Genomic DNA, 16,484 nt, shown 5'->3' on the forward strand with positions numbered 1-16,484 from the left:
TAATATCAGTCTTACTAGATATATAGACTGTATATAAAAGATGACAGCACCACTGGTTTGCTGACTACTGTTCTGAAGCCTCGACTTTATGATGCTGGCTGTCGCCATCTTCTTTTTCTTTGTTTAAACTGGACATGCTGTATTTTTACCAGCATTATCTGCTAATGCTAGCTCTGGCTAGTTAGCTTAGTTCCCATGATGCAGCTGTGATTTTAAATGTGATGCTAATTCTTGCTGGTGAAACAAAGAGGCTTCGCAGCTGACTGCGAGTGCTCACAGACCTGATCCCTGTCTTCAAAGCAATCATTTCAAAGGCAACGAAGTCCCACTTGGCGCATATGGTCCTAGTAATTTTGGTCTCCAACCACTAATATGCTTAGTGTGACTGTTGCATAATTAAGACTGATGGCTAGAGATGTGCTTTCCTCTCTTAAACACATAAACAGTTGCGTTTTTATGTTTCTGCTTAACTTTTTTCTGCAGTATTCTCCAAACATGACGATGAGCGTGTGAGGGCTCTGGAAGAAGGTTTGGTCTGTCGCTCAATAACCTGGTGTGGCTCAGCAAAAAGCAGTGAGACATGATGTGATGCCATCTAGGCCAGTGACTCTTCCTCCACCACCTGCCCAATCGGACAGTAGCCCCAGGCGCCATCTTACTACTACCCCCCCGACCCACCCTTCCATGGTTTCTGTCCATGTTTCTACGCTCCTGTTTTTCTCCAGTTCTAAGTGGTGACTCTGCTACCTTCATCTGCTCTTCCTCTGCTCCAATGAGACTGTACAAAGGAACTAAATTGACCCAGAGGAGAACTGTAAATTTGCATACGGTGTGTATGAGAGTGCACACAGTCCGGTCACAGACAGATTTTCCTGCCTTTGCATCAGATCACAAAGCTCGGTACCCAAAAACAAAATACCAGTATCCTAAAGTTAAAATTCCAGTGAGTTTAAATATATAAAGTCACTGTTTGATTGATCTAAATGGCTGTCATCAAGTCTTCTTTTTTCTAATTAGTCTGTTTGCAGTACCAGAAGAGAAGTGGAGAGACATCGCAATCCTTGGGCCGATATTTGAGAAGTCTTTTTAGAGTTTGTAAATGTCTAAAGACCCCATACATTGCATTTAAAGTTTTATACTGTCAATGGTTTTCTCATCCCACTTGACAATATTTGTTTTCATATTTAGTTTGAAGGCGAATGTTCATTAAGAAAAAAACTCGCTCAAGGCTTAAAGTGAGACTATGAACCTGCTTTAACAGCAGCCAACATGCCACAGGTGGAAATGGGAAATGTCTAAACACAAAAGGCGGCAAAGTGGCATTGTAGATAGGTCACTGCATTAGCTAACATTTAGCAACTAAAAGCTAATGGTCATACCAGACCAAGCAAGACAGATAAAGCAAAAGTCCTGAATGTATTGAACTAAGCATTCATGCATTCTAGTAGTTACGGATTCATCTTTCAATTAGTCTGAGGGAAAACGAGCTTATTCGTCTTTAAAAACTTCCATAGTCTGACTTTAAGTCACATGAGATCAGTCACTATGCTAATTGTAATTAAACTGAAGTCAGCATAAGGCTGAGGAATGTTTGCACAAAAGTTAGTACTCAGTAGTACTCAGTAGTACTGTACAGACTGAAAGTTTTTATTTCACCTGAACTCTTACTACGATTCATCCTGTGGGTTTTTCCCATTATGTGCTTTTGTGGGGCCGAAACAAATGTTTTTGACAGAAATGAAGGGAATCATTAGTTTGTTTGTTTTTCTTGGTGACAAAACATGCTCCCATATCCTAGACATAAAAATGTTCAAATGAGAAAGAGAAGTAATAAGAGGTAAGCAGTATGGATGATAAACTGCAAGCTTTGGTCACTCATACTTAACTGTCATCCGGAAAAACTGTGATTTTTAGTATGATGAACAATTGGTTGGTACAGAAAAATAAAACAAGCTCGTTTTTAAATAATCTTTGAAACCTTTTTCACTGCCCAAGATGAATTATTATCATGTACAAAGGGTGAATATTCCTGCAAACATTCTCCTTTCCCCTCCCTTACTGCAAAGTGTACAGCTCACAAATGTAGCTCCTCTGTCTTGTATGTGTATTTGATATTATTATTATTTAAAGATAATGCTAGAGAGAATTATTATTGCAAAGGGAACGATGGACTGATGGCGCACCATCACAGCTGACCTGAGATGTTTTATTTTGTTTTGTGTTAGATTGAAGCCATAAGTGGGAGTACATAAAGATCAATTTGTAAATTGGATCATTTTTTTTCTTTCTGTTTTTGTGACAGTATGTGGGACTCCATTTGTGACGTGTTCATTTTCTCTTTTTTATTCTTGTATTATGTTTTTGTAAATACACAGAGAAGTTTCATGGGTTTTGACTATGCTGATATAAAGCTTCTCTAACCTTAAAGTGTCATCTCTTTTCATTTTGAACAGACTTTGGAGTGCATTTGAAAGTATCTGCAGATGAAATTATATGATCACAATTGTGTTTGTTAAAGCTGTACTTAAATTTACCAAACCTGTTGTATAACTTCAATTATTTGGGGATGGATTTTGTACTTGAAATATGATAGACAGGTAGATAGATTGATAGCTTTACATGTATAGCTATATATTTTAATAATTATATTAACAACAGCAACTCCCCCAGAAGAGCACAGGCTATGCTAGAGGCTATACTTGATGTTGTTACTCTAATTATAACAGTAATAACATCAAAGTTGTTATGGCTTATGTTGTTTTTATTACATCATGCTGATATCAGCCTGTTATGACGTCATTGTAAAGTCGTAGGCCATCGTATTGAGAAAAAAAAAAAGAGTGTGTTGTACAGCTCTCTCTATGCCAGGGGCTCAAACTCTCCTGAAACCTGTCCATGTGTCCCTGTTGCAACACACCTGAATAAATTATAGGTCATTAGGAAGAGTATAGAACTTGACTGCATGCTGAGGAGGAAACCCCTAACCCTACTCAAGTAAATTTAAGTAAATGTAAGTGTTTGGAAAAATGTACTTCTAAAAGTACTTTTATTTCACCATGTTCTGTAACATGAATCAAATGGCTGAATTGCCACCTCAGCATGAAGTCAAGTTCTGTAGAGTCTTGCTAATGACCTACTAATTGCATTCAGGTTTCCTGCAACAGGGACACATGGAAAAGTTGCAGGACACTGGCCCTCGAGGACTGGAGTTTGAGACCCCTGCTCTATGCCCTTTCATATAATGTATTACTCAATATGTTTTTTTTTTGGGGGGGGGGGGTTTCAATCAAGGTCAACTTTGATCTCGGGCACTAACAATGATGGTTAAGGTCAAAAGCTTAGCCAACCTATTCATGTCCCCCAAGGCCCAGTTTATCACTGTAAAGTTTGCAGATAACACATAAAAACTTCAGCTAATATAAAATTTTTATCAATTTTCACATTCGGTGTGACGACCCGATTCTCAGCAAAATTAAATCAGCTCGAGCTGTTGTTGGTATCTAATAGCAGATCTTGTCAGTCTGCAAACTGACGGGCTACATCTTTACATTCAGACTTGGACTGGTGCGGCTGCCTTGCCTTCCACCAGCAGCGGCAGCTTCATGTAATTTCTCAGTACTATGATTATTATTTACTTGTTATCTCTAGTGACCACATTTATATCAACACGGTATGTGATAACTGTAAGACTGCATCTCAGACCATGTGACCTTTGACAACCACCAGCCACAGATACAATTCACCACAGACAGCAGGAGGGCATGTGAGAAAATCTCTTGCAGCACCACAAAGAAGACCATCTTCATTCTTGTAGTACTCAGAGTTAGATTTGCAAATGTACACACACATTAAACACATGACAAACTCTCCTTTAGACAATTGTTTCAGTAAAATTCACCATACCTCCCCCCAATCTAAGAGTATTTATCTCTATATTGAAGTTCATAAACTTGACTTTAAGCCGTGTTTGTTCTGAGACTTATCAGTTTGAGTTCCTTCCTCTGTTTCAGATCTGTGTCCCAATGAGAAGGAAAGTGCCGGAGATGTAAAGGAAAAAAGCAATAAAACACTGTTATCACCTGCTGTATCGCTCAAGTCTAACCAGAGACATCAACTGGCTCCATGAGTCACATTTGTATTCAGATGTGCTTTCTTTGATATGAGGGAGCTCTGTATCGCTGATGTGTTGATGTGTGCTTTTTTTTTTCATCTTGCAGGGAGTTCAATGTGAGACAGGTAGTTAAGCGTTTGACTGTCGCACTCTGTGTTGCTACCTGGTCTAAAGTATGTCTCTGTAGATCATCCAGGTGATGACTGGGAGCTTTGGTAAACACAAAGCTGATGAGACTCATAAAGTTATTCACTAATGAACCTGCGACATTGAGCAGTAGGTCTGCTAAAGACAAGTCAACAAACTAATTTCATTAATACTGCAGGTGCGTTAAATAATGTTGGAAAAGGGTTTTTCTTGTCTCCTATATTCACTCAAATCTTTACAAAAGGACACGCTGTGCTTGCTTTTGTTTTTCAGGAATCTGCTTTATTTGTACTTTCTGTGTTTTGGCAGACGCTACCCTGGAAATTCCAGTAAGTTTCCAGTGTTCTGCAATAACTGGCAATTCTAGGCTGCAACAGATGGTGATTGTGAAGTAGTTTATTTCTGTGCCACCCTACCCAAATCTGTCAAATACTTTTGCTGATGCTCACTCCATACTTGACGGATAAAGAGAATATCTGTTTCACATGTCTGTGAGAAGCTTTTGCAGGAATGCAGCACATTCATGTTGTTTGCTGTTTTCCATTTTGTTATTCTGCAAACACGCACACATCACAGATAAAAAAAAAAAAATTAAAGCTTTATCCTTATCTGTACCAATATTGCACAATCCCATTAAAGACCACCTCCTCTCTTATGTAACTTCCCCGCTGCACCCTCCCTGTAAGAGTCCAGCTGTTGTGGTCTTGCTGTAGTATACAGCTGCCTGTCATTTGACTTGTCGTCATGTTCCTTCATTGTTGTCTGGCTTTGCTGGCTCTCTTCTCGCTCTCTGGTGCGTCTGATCCAGGCTGCGAAGAACTCATTAAGCCTGTGGAGGATCGTAGCAAGGTACAGTGTTCTCAGCAGAGACATTCACCATGAAGCTGAACTGAGTTTAAATTGTTTTAACTCCCTGAGGCCCGAATCGTCATCGCTGATGCTCCTAGCTCTAGCAAAAAAACAAACAAACAAAAAAAAAAAAGTTAAAAAGGTCCCACTGGTGATTTTGCATGTATAAACTTATTATTATATATGATCACAGAAACAAGTGATGATCATGTTTATGCATGCGGTAAAGATGGTAAACTCCTTTCTGTTATTTTCAATAGAAATGCTGGTTCTTTAGAACCTGCTGTGAATCTCTTTGAAAATTGAATTTACTTTTCTTTTTTTTTTCATCTTTCTCTAGCTTTGGGGAAAATGGATATTTTACGCTGGAACATCAGACAGCAAAGAGCAATTAAAAGAGCTTAAAACTGTGCACAGCTTCTGGGTCGACCAGACACCCATACCTAACAGTGATGACATGCTCGGTCGCTTCGGACACAAAGAGTAATTGTCGATATTTTCTAAATGATTTGTACTACCTTCAAGGCAGGGGTGTTAAACATAAGGCTCGTGGGACATAATCGGCCCAGCAATGACTCCAATCCGGTCTAGTGGACGATTTAGGAAGATGAGAAGGAGGGCATAAATTTGGGGCTTTTAACTGTACTTTCACAAGGTTTACAGTTTTGTAATGAGATGAGTTTGACACCCCTGCTTTAAGGCATCAAATGAGTTACATACTTTGACCTCTTGACTTTTTTCTTTGGTTTTTTTGTTTGTTTTTGTTTTTTTCATGTGCTTATATTTTTTTCCTGCTCCTTACCAGGGATGGAAAATGTTATCATGGAAGTGTCACTGCCACCTTCGTAGGAAACTCTTCCTCAGACACGTGTAAGAGATCACATGTTGTTATACTTGCATTATCAAATATTCATTGTGATGTAAAACAACATGGCAACCATCTAATTTGTATTTTACAGACTGCTATAACTCCTCCAGTCATGAGCATATTGGCAAGCATCTGGCCACTTGCCCCGACTGCATGCTTTGGACAGAGCACTTGGTGTCAGAGGTCGGCGGTGAAACCACAAAAAGCAGAGGCTTCAAGATCTTCAGTGAGTTGCATTCGCCTGTCTGTGTCCATATGTGTCCAACTTTTAGGACTCTGTAATGTTAATAATTAGTTTCGAGCTGTTCTTTTATTGTTTTTGCCACTCTGTTGAAAATAATGTTAACACTGTCATCCCCTCCCTCCAGCAAAGACTGGGACACTGGAGGCCTCTCATCTCGAAGTCATCAAGAAACAGGCTGTGTGCCTCAACTTCACACTAGATTTATACTTTGCAAACACTACAGGTGAGATGCGTTCACCATCCACGCAAACAGTAAGCAGTACATCTAATGTAAACAATGACTCATCAGTTTGATTTCCTTCCTTCGTTTCAGATCTGTGTCCAAATGAAAGTGAAGCTGTAACAGATGCAAGACGGGAAGAACAATAGAGAAAAACACATTTAAGCTCCTTTCACCCGATCTCTCAGATCTATCCTGTAACCTGAAATTACTCAAGTGTTTGAAGTGTGTATTCAGATGTGTATCACAGATGTCCTGACAGATGTGGAGAAAGCGCTCTTTCATCTTGCAGTGGGTTCAGTCCAGGACAAGGAGTTTGTAACAGTGTTAACTCTGGCTGGGTTTTTTTGGTTTGTGTATGAATAGGTGCAATAGACTGATTTTACATTTACTAGAAGATGCAGTAAACTGTGATTTCTGATTTTTCTTGTATTCACATAAAGATTTACAGAAAGAAACTGTGTGTTTGCTTTCTTCTGTTTTGTGTAAATCCGGTCTATTGGTCAAACTTTGGCAAGTCTGGCAAACTTTGGCAAGTCTTTCCTGCGAATTTATAACTAAAACTTAGGCTTTTTTCCTTCAAAGCCCCTCCCTTCCTATATTTTTCCATCATTGGCCTTAATGTCCCATCCTGACAGTTTTGCACTGTCTGAGGAGTTTTAAATTGATGTGTGGATTTTACAGTACGTGATATTAACTGTAACAACCACCTAACAGCATGCAAAAAAAAAAAAGAAAAAGAAAAATTGATTCTCTTCTGGTTACCCTTACCAGGGTTGCAGGGGGGCTGGAGTCTGTCCCAGCTGCCATAGGGCAAGAGGCAGGTTACACCCTGGACAGGTCACCAGTCTGTAGCAGGGCTAACACAGAGAGACAGACAGCTATTTGCACTCACATTCGCATTAACCTAACCCCACTAACTACATGTCTCTGGACTGTGGGAGGAACCGAGAGTACCTGCAAAGAACCCACGCAAACACAAAGATAACAACAACACACAGAAAGGCCTTGGCCAGATGGTGGAGTCAACCCCAGGATCTTCTTGCTGTGAGGCAACAGTGATAATCACCATCACACCATACTTCAGTGTGGTGGTTAGCAAAAAAAATAAATAAATAAGTGATGAGTATGTGGTAAAGATAGTAAACGCCTTTCTGAAGGTGAATACTGTTTTATGTTCTTCTGTACATTATACCTGTTAAACGCACATCGTGCTGATACAGCAGGCTTTGTCTGGATGCATCTTGCACTCCACCTGAGAGATTCATCCAAGGAACAGCGACCCCAGCCAGCAATTTCTAACTGAAAAGTTAACCTTTAAAAAAAAAAAACAACAACAAAAGAAAATACTGATTCTCCTTCAAGCCCTGCTACAGACTGGCGACCTGTACTGGGTGTACCCTGTCTCTTGCCCTGTGACAGCTGGGATAAGCTGGATGGATGGATGGATTCTCCTTCAGCTGCATCTCCTTGGTCTGAATTGAAATGCTATTTCCGAGAAACAAGAAGTGGCAAGTTTTGCAAATGATCTACCATCGGCACATATTTGTGATTGCAGCCTTATGCTAATTTGCCCCACTTAGCCCACTTAGTAAACCTAACTTTTAATATTTACCATTTAGCACGCGCACACGCGCATCACCAACAAACACCAAATGAAGCATTATCTCTTTTGAAACCAGCCTTACATAATCCTATTACACAGTCCAACCAGCCCCTCTGTCCACCCCCTCTCTTATGTAACCTCCACTGAAGTCATCCCAGCCTCCCCACAGGAGCTCAGCAGTCCTGGTATGGAGCTGGCCGTCGTTTGACTTCTCATCATGCCTCTTCATTATTGTCTGACTTTGCTGCTCGCTCTGTTTTCTGATCTAGACTGAGGGGGTGCAGGGGTCAGCCATTCATTTTCCCAAGGGGTCACATGAGAAGAGAAACCAGTACTGTTGTGGAGGGCCGCACCAATAAGCAGATAAAAATATCGGATTAATACTGAGTGTGATTAATCACAGAAACGGTACAGTGTCCTCAGCAGAGATATATATTAATCATATATTTTGAAAATGTGATTTTAAACCTAACCCAAGTCACTTCCAGTAGAAATGTTTGTTTCTGCGAAGACTGTCAGAACTGTGAAGCTGTATAAATCTCTCGAAGTCTGTCATTCTGTGGCTGCTTGTCTGTAAACTCATACATAAAAACCTGAATATTCTGTTGATGTGTTAATGGTTTATTTTATATGGGTGATTTTATTTTTTCAGCCCTGTTGTTCTTTTTAAAAGTGCTTAAAAAAGTGGTATGGTATCTGGTAACCTTGATGTATTTGGGAAACAGGTAGAGTGCCTCAACTTCACAGTAGATTTTTCTGTGTTCGTCAGATTTCGAGTTCTGTTTAAATATCTCCAGGCTGATTCTTAAGTAAACATTTTACATGTATTATCTAGAACTTATATTACATCTCTTGTAGGTTGAGTTTGTTACTTATAGTAACCTTTTATTTTGAGTCCTACTAGTTTTTATTCTCTAGTTCTGTCCTTGGTTATAGTTGTGAGTATTGTGTATGTAGTATTGGAGTTTATCCTGTCTTCCCTGTGTAACCTGTGTTAAGTTTCTGTCATTCTCTGCGCCCCCTTGCTGCTGTGTCTAGTTATTTTCCATGGTTTATTTCAGGAGGTTGTCTTGAGTTTAGTTTCCTTGTCTCATTAGTTAGAGTCAGTTCAGCAGTGTATTTTAACCCATGTGTCTCCACTTCCCCTAACAACCCTCCTAGGTATATATTGTCTCAGTCTCCCTTCATCCTTTGCCAGCATTTCAAGTTTTGTGTCTCCCAGCTCCTGTGCCCCCTGGCCCTAGTGTTGATTCCCAGTTTAGGTTCCAGGAAGTTTATCTTTTCAGTTCCCTTTTGTATTTTATGTGTGTTTCTTTGATGTCATGTTATTTTGTATTCCAATCTTCAGCCTGAATAAATGGCTCAATTTTTGTTCACCACCACCTGCCTCTGCATGTCTACGTTAGGAGCCTCACATTCCTCTCCGCTACACAACCCCTGACATGTACAACTCTTGTTTTTGGAGAAAACCCTCTGTTTTCACATACTATCATTTTCTGTGTTACCCAAAACATGAAAAAAAAAAAAGCTATAATGACTGAATTATATTGTATTGAATGTAGAACTAGAGCTGTTGGGATTTATCATATATAATCATGTATAACCATTACAGGCATTAAACACTGTCCACTCTGCTATATCTTTAAAAATAATTAAAAATCCTCTTAACTACCATCTATAATTATCAACATTAATTAACACTTAGAACACAAATCTTGCTTATTGCAAACTATTATGTGCATTCAGAGCTATTCTAATTGGTTTTTATTTTGTTACATTGCAGGTGCAATTAAAATGTGCTCATATTCATGTAGTCCTTTTTTTAGTTGTACCACTCAAAGAGCATTTAACTACAAGTCACACTTTAACTAAGGCCCTGCAACTGATAAGTGACCTGTCCAGGGTGTACTGTGATAGCTGGGATAGGCTCCAGCCCCACTGCAACCCAGAATTAGATGAATGGAAGATGATGGGATGGAGGTTCCCTCATAATCCTTCAAAGACCAGCGTGTGTCTGTCCCTGCAGGAAACTGTGCTCAGAGATCTGAGAACGCAGACTGTTCTCATGTTTGGGCGGCTCTGCCTCAGGAGGTAGAGCATCTACCCATCAGAAGGTCGGTGGTTCGATCACTGGCTTCTCTGGTCTGGACATTAAAGCATTCTTAAACAAGATACTGAACTCTGTCTTCTGAGTATGTGAATGTTAGGTTATGGATAGAGAGACGTATTGGGTGAATGAGAGTTATAGGAAAAGTTCATTTCTCATGGCAGTGTTGAGGTCTTCCTTGAACTCACCACTGTCCGATTAAAAATACACACAGACATGGCATATACAGTTTCAAGATTCCCTAAAAGCAAAATTTTCCTTGATTTTTTGTATCTGAGTAGATACAAACATTTGTATTTGTATTTTAAATTGTTTGTATTTTCCTTCACTCAGAAGGAAAAGCCATCAAATGTCAGGAAAAAAAAGAATGACATTTAGGGGTTTTTTTACTGATGAAAAATGTCAAAAAAGGTTAAATTTAACTAGAATAGGTTGTAAAGGTTCGTCTGTAAATAAGCAAAGTTAGTTACCACAACAAGGGAGAAAATGCCACAGCAGCTGGAAAAAAGAAGGAGAAATTTGTATGGTGGCTATTATAAGTATTCCTGAACTACTAATGTGTCCTTTGTGCAGGAATAGTCTTTTATGAAATGTGAGGTATGAAGTAGAGAATATTAATACATTTATTAGCTAAATATTTGATATCAAGGAGAAAAAGGATCGGCACGTCCACCCACAGTTAAAATCTATGCTAGTCAATAGTTTGGCTGCGTTTTATCCCTCTGACATGAATAGAGGACCCCACTGAGGTCAGAGGTCATTCCAAAGGGGCTCATTTGTCAGGACTACAGTGAAGGGGCTCAGTGTATCTCTGCTTGGAATTCAACCAAATTTGGGGAGACCTACACTAAAAATCCCCTGTCACAAAGACATTGCACATGTTAAAAAAACAGATGAGTGTTTGTGTGTGTGTCTTTCTTTTTATTTTCATGCCTTGTTTAGTGTGAGAGAGGCTGTGCAAGGAGGTGCTCGCATACTGAAAGATGGAGGGGATGGAGGTCCTATTCAGACTTTGCCAGCTGGCTGTTATATAACAAGATAAATGGGACACAAGCCCGACTGACTGGATGCATTAAGTGAAAGACTCCTCCTGAAACCAGAGGAAGGAAAAGAGAGGGAGAGAGAGCATTATTAATGTGATTATAAAGTCACGTTATGGTGACAGAAAGCATTTCCTCACAACATACATTACATTAGTTTACAGTAAGTGTTATTATGGTTTGGTTCGGCATAAGTCTGCATGAAATTAGTATAAGTCAACATAATGTCCTGTGGAGTGATGGGTGTACAGCTTGGTGTGTGTGTGTGTGTGTGTGTGTGTGTGTGTGTGTGTGTGTGTGTGTGTGTGTGTGTGTGTGTGTGTGTGTGTGTGTGTGTGTGTGTGTGTGGCCCAGCCCACTGTTACAAAACATGTCCCTCAGTTCCCTTTGAGGAGGCTCTAGCTGGCAGTGGGGTCCCTGAGGTTAGTGTTGCTCCCTGGCCGCCTGCTGTCTGGACCATGGCTGCACAGCAGGTTATAGTTCTGCTGGCTCTCGCCTCCCTGGGCGTCGCATCTAAACCGGACTGTAAAGAGCTGGTCAAGCCTCTGGTGCTGGACAGCCACAGCCCCGTGAGTATGAGCAACCATTTGTTATGAAGCAGTCATAACAGTGATGCATATTAATGTGAACTGAATAGTTGAATCTTGTGTTATTGGTGGGATTGTTGCAAAGTAAAGATCCCAGTATATGTTATTCTTATTATTCTTCATCCGCGAACTATTCTCACATCATTTGCCGTAGACACACTGTTCATACGCCAAAACGACGGGCTTAATCATGTCCTGCATGCTTCTGTTCAGATTTCAAAATTTTCATGCAGTTTCTGAAATATTCCACTTTTTCTATTAATAAAGTCCCATTGACTTTGAATGGAGAGGAAGCACTCACTTTTCTGCTGTCACTCTCCTTCCTCTGGACCCATTTTCTTTACCGTCATTTGCCCATCCAGACGTCGTTGTCACACCACGATGAAGATCACGAATGTGCCAAAAACAATATCGCATTTTTCCACAGTAACTTCTAAGGTCTTTAAATTATTTTCAAAGATGTCACAAAGATATCTCTCAAATCCCTCCCCCATTCATCTGTATTGCAGAGCAACAGTGAAAACTAAGTAGGTCAGAGTGCAAAAAGCACCAAAGCTCGCCTGAAAATTTCTGTTTAACCTGCCGCTGTGACCATCATTTTCACCCTTCAGCCATCCTTTTATCTTCAAAACAGCTACGCTTGTCTTCTTTTCAAGGAGCCCTTCCCACACATGCATACTTCTTGAACCGGAGCCGTTTGTTTCAGAGGAATGGCATTTTGAACTCCTGTTCGCTCCCTGTTCGTTGTCTCCAACCAGTTTTGGACAAAAAAACAAAAACCTTTTTTAACTCGCTCCGCTGACCTCACTTTAAGGTCTACACACACCAAAATCCATAGATACGTAGAGCAATGTCTTGGGATGCTAACAGTTTTTTAAACAGATGAATACCACTTTTGTTTCCCATTTTATATACGTCATTTTGTGATAGACAGAGAGACGGGGTCACTGCTCTCATTTCACACCCTCACTTATTTGAATATCATTTGTTGATTGGTTTCTGTGTCCAACCACAGTCCTGCTCGCTCGTCCTCAGTGGCATACTTATCACTTTGCTGGCCTCTCCCTCGTATGCTGAAGGTCATCAGTTCATGTCAGCATGGGACATTTTTTTCTCTTTCTCTGCTTCTCTGTAAACACATTTTTACAATTTACTATTTACAGCATCAAACACGTGTGTTCACCCTTCAGCAGCAAGCTATTTGCTGTATGTAATGAGGTTGCAGGTTGAAATATTTTACAGATCATTTTAATACTGATTTTAATCTCACTCACTTTGCATGGTCTGTTTACTATTGCGATTTGAAACAATGTGATTAACAAAGCTATTACAGCACAAAGCAAATGTTCCTTGGAGTTTTTAAAAACCAAAGAAAGTTTCAGCTGGTCAGTAATAGCTGGAAGCTTGCATCCATGTGCATCGAGCATTGAGCACTTCTACTGTCCTGTGCAGCTGGTGAATCTTGCATGTAAGCTACATTAATGTGTCCCCTACTAGAAGGATTCCAACGCAGCAGTTCTCACTGATTATAGAGCAGAAAAATTATGATTTAGAAGAGCTGCAAAGTAAAATTTTATGATTATTTATTTTTAACTTAGGGAAAGGGACTCACCTACCTCTGGGTAGGTGAGTCCATGTTTTTGTGGAGGCCAAATGCCATGTCTGTAGTCACAGCAGAGTAAAAAAATGATGTAATACATTTTTACAACACTATATTTTCTAACCAGGCTATGAGAGAAAGTTGTATTCTGCTGAAAAATAAAGTCTGGTCACATCTAACAGAAACAGCAAAGCCATGAGAGTCATTTGCATTTTATTTTTCTCTCTGTGTGCTGGAAGATTTATGGAAAGTGGGTGCTTCACGTGGCATCCTGGGACGATCCGGGCCTGAAGGACGACATATTGTCAGTGAACAGCTCCTGGTTGGATGTGTCAGCGTCCTCGGAGAGCGGAGTCATCACCATCTACTGGGCTGACCGCCTGTGAGTGTCGTGTGTTTCATGTGTGAACATACTGATGCGGTCCAGTTGAGAGTGTATAGTAAAGCGTTGTTGTTGTTATCTCAACACAGGAATGAAAATAAATGTCTTCAGGGCATAGCCAACGCCACCATCTCAGGAATGACAAGTCACACCACCTGTATGTGTCTGGTATTTTTGCTCTGACTCACTGAGTTGGCGATGTGTGCCGCAGGTTTCATTTCTTTTAATCGCTGGGGGTTATAGTCAGAGTTATGTTTAGTTTTTTTGTTTTTCCACAGATAACATCAATGGTCACACTTCCTATCATGACGGGAAGTACTATGAGACCTGCAGCAACTGCCTCCTGTCTGAAGACACCACTCTCCTCCCTGACGGCAAGTCAAAGGGGCGATACTTCTTCCTGTTCAGTAAGTCATTTTTCAAGCCTTCATCTCTTATTTTAGCAGCAACACACAGGTTAATATTTAGCACATACTGCTTTAAATAACCACCTTTTCTTTCCCATCCTCTTCTTTCTTGAAAAGCACGGACCGGCGCTCTGGAGGCTTCTGAGTTGGAGACCTTCAAGAACCAGGCAGAATGTCTTAAATTCCCCTCAGAGTACCACTTTACAAGCAAAGGTCAGCCGCCATTTAGGCGTGTTTCCAGCATCCAGTGTGACCATCGCAAACACTATTCTCATTTTGTGATTTCCTCTTCCTTCAGATCTTTGTCCTGATGACAGGGCGACCACGTCAACTGCCGTCAAGAATACAGAGAAAGAGCAACCTGAGATAGAGCCTAATGTGCAGTAAAGTAGAGCAAAGAGATGCCACAGCTCTGTAAACACCCAGATAAATCTTCCCTTAAATGTACTAAATAGTGCTGTAGTGTGATCTACATGTGCTGCCATACAATGTTGTGCTGCATAATAACTTTTTAATACACTATGTTGTCTTTCAAGCTAAGAAAAATCAAGTCTAAATGCCCAGTTTAAATCCTTTTAGTGGTATTTGTACGAATCTAGTTCCCACTGGTTGTGTGCGGCAAATAAAAAGGGCTCTAACTTCTCCGTCTGTGTTCTAGTCATTTATTTTCTGATCACCATCACACTGCTGTTCCCCAAAGCATCAACAAAGACTGTTGCTGAATAACATCAGTGTTAGAGGGAAGAGAAAAGATGTTAAACTCTTAAACCGTCGCCACACAGAGTCCAGAACGCCCCCACAGGGAAACATCCTTCATTCTGCTGCAGAAAAGCTGCTCCAGGTCCTTTTTGAAAGATTTCAACAGCCCAAGACAAGATGTGGCACTTTGCCTGAGTTCATTCAGGAGCAGTGGTGTGGGCAACAGAGGGCTATTGAGCTCGCCTTTCAGTGCTGAGAAGAAAAAGAGGGGGAAAAGAAGAAGAGAACTGCATGCATGGTCATTAGCAAACCTTCTCTGGTGCATTTGGGCCTGCAGAAAGCCCCTCCACCCCCAGACCCTCTCCTTCTCCTCCTCCTCCCCCTCCTTCAGGATTAGCACTCACACAGAAACAACTTTTTGTGTGAAGCCCGGAGGGAAAATGAATCAGAGTTAGACGTTTTCTGTTACAGGTTCGGCAAACATCCCTGTGGCTGACCATGGCTCTGCCTGTTGTTGTATTCCTGTTGTCTCTCATTGCACTGGCTGCTGCATCTGCACCTGACTGTAAGGAGCTCGTAAAGCCTTTTATGCCAGAGGACCCCAAACAGGTAAGTCACCTAGTGTGTTTGCTTTCTGTCTTATTTACAACAATGATGCTGGAGTTTTTTTTAAACATGTAAGGACCTTTTTTTTATTTATTTATTTATTTTTTTGTGCATCAAGGTGTTTGGAAAATGGATTTATGTGATGGGAGCTGGCGACCCCAAACAGTACCACAAAGCACTGGAGTCTCTGAAAAGCTCCTGGATAGACTTGTCCCCGACTTCCAGCGATCAGACTGTGACTTTGCGATGGGGAGATCACTGCTTGTGAGTTTAGTGATTATGTTATTTCAATATGTTAAAGAGACTTATGTATTTAATACAATTCAGTATTAAAAGCGAAACATTTGAATTTAGTTGTGAAAGCCAGATTCTGCCACGCCTTGTTGTTTCTCAGTAACCGGTGCATCATGGGGGAGGTAAATGCAACCATCTCAGGGATTGCTACCACATTTCGCAGTGAGTGAGCTACAGATTGATGAATTTGTCTTCACAACAGACAACAGATTTCTCATATAATAACCCAACGCTGTGCTTTGAAAGAAAATCTGTCAGACCACAAAGGGCACATCCTGCAGACTTGCTCTGACTGCCTCCTGTGGACCGACACCTTCCGAAATGGGGACGTCATTGGCAGATACATCCTGCAGTTCAGTGAGTCCTGCACTTCTCAGCACATCAAGTCAGGGTTTCAACCTGGATGTTGACATTCTCTCTTTGCTTGCAGCGAGGACAGGGAAAATCGATCCCAAACATGTGGAAATTTTCAAGAAACAAGTTGGGTGCTTGAACTTCCCAGAGGACTACCACAGCCATGACGGCAAAACAGGTCAGCAGCTATCCAAAAATCTCCAACGACAGAGTTTTAACTCCAACAGGGTGGAGATTCTGCCCTGCTAAATGTCATATTTAAGTGCAATAGTTTTTAGGTCTTCAATATTTTTGGATCGATTCCATAAAATACAATGCACATGGTAAGGAAATGAGGCCACCGTTCTCCATCCTGCTCAGGGA

The 16,484-nt window shown here is 40.7% G+C and overlaps 3 protein-coding genes across 3 annotated transcripts in view; all 3 read left to right on the forward strand.

Annotated features, from left to right (window-relative positions):
• Positions 1–2,432, forward strand: part of ssbp2a (single stranded DNA binding protein 2a) — a 58,073-nt gene extending 55,641 nt beyond the window's left edge. Inside the window, exon 17 of the mRNA XM_063489298.1 lies at positions 484–2,432. Coding sequence (XP_063345368.1) covers positions 484–513 — 30 coding nt within the window. The 3' untranslated portion in view covers positions 514–2,432. The remainder of the gene's footprint in view (positions 1–483) is intronic.
• A 2,526-nt stretch (positions 2,433–4,958) lies between these two features.
• Positions 4,959–6,872, forward strand: LOC134639031 (uncharacterized). The gene is made up of 6 exons (XM_063490036.1): positions 4,959–5,107; positions 5,448–5,590; positions 5,913–5,977; positions 6,067–6,201; positions 6,344–6,442; positions 6,533–6,872. The coding sequence occupies exons 1-6, from the start codon at positions 5,003–5,005 to the stop codon at positions 6,586–6,588; spliced, it is 603 nt and encodes a 200-aa protein (XP_063346106.1). The 5' UTR covers positions 4,959–5,002; the 3' UTR covers positions 6,589–6,872.
• A 4,694-nt stretch (positions 6,873–11,566) lies between these two features.
• LOC134639030 (uncharacterized) lies at positions 11,567–14,812 on the forward strand. Its single transcript, XM_063490035.1, has 6 exons — positions 11,567–11,761; positions 13,619–13,761; positions 13,851–13,918; positions 14,040–14,168; positions 14,286–14,381; positions 14,467–14,812. The coding sequence occupies exons 1-6, from the start codon at positions 11,651–11,653 to the stop codon at positions 14,553–14,555; spliced, it is 636 nt and encodes a 211-aa protein (XP_063346105.1). The 5' UTR covers positions 11,567–11,650; the 3' UTR covers positions 14,556–14,812.
• The last annotated feature ends 1,672 nt before the right edge of the window (positions 14,813–16,484 follow it).

Source organism: Pelmatolapia mariae, linkage group LG12 (genome assembly GCF_036321145.2).
Source record: "Pelmatolapia mariae isolate MD_Pm_ZW linkage group LG12, Pm_UMD_F_2, whole genome shotgun sequence".
Taxonomy (NCBI): Eukaryota; Metazoa; Chordata; class Actinopteri; order Cichliformes; family Cichlidae; genus Pelmatolapia; species Pelmatolapia mariae.

Excerpts from the sequence above, each read along its gene's own strand:
- LOC134639030 (XM_063490035.1), top strand. The coding sequence starts at position 11,651 with ATGGCTGCACAGCAGGTTATAGTTCTGCTGGCTCTCGCCTCCCTGGGC. Across the intron at positions 13,919-14,039 it reads AATGACAAGTCACACCACCT|ATAACATCAATGGTCACACT; the intron begins GTATGTGTCTGG and ends GTTTTTCCACAG. Across the intron at positions 14,169-14,285 it reads GCGATACTTCTTCCTGTTCA|CACGGACCGGCGCTCTGGAG; the intron begins GTAAGTCATTTT and ends TTTCTTGAAAAG.
- LOC134639031 (XM_063490036.1), top strand. The coding sequence starts at position 5,003 with ATGTTCCTTCATTGTTGTCTGGCTTTGCTGGCTCTCTTCTCGCTCTCT. Across the intron at positions 5,108-5,447 it reads CTGTGGAGGATCGTAGCAAG|CTTTGGGGAAAATGGATATT; the intron begins GTACAGTGTTCT and ends ATCTTTCTCTAG. Across the intron at positions 6,443-6,532 it reads ATACTTTGCAAACACTACAG|ATCTGTGTCCAAATGAAAGT; the intron begins GTGAGATGCGTT and ends CCTTCGTTTCAG.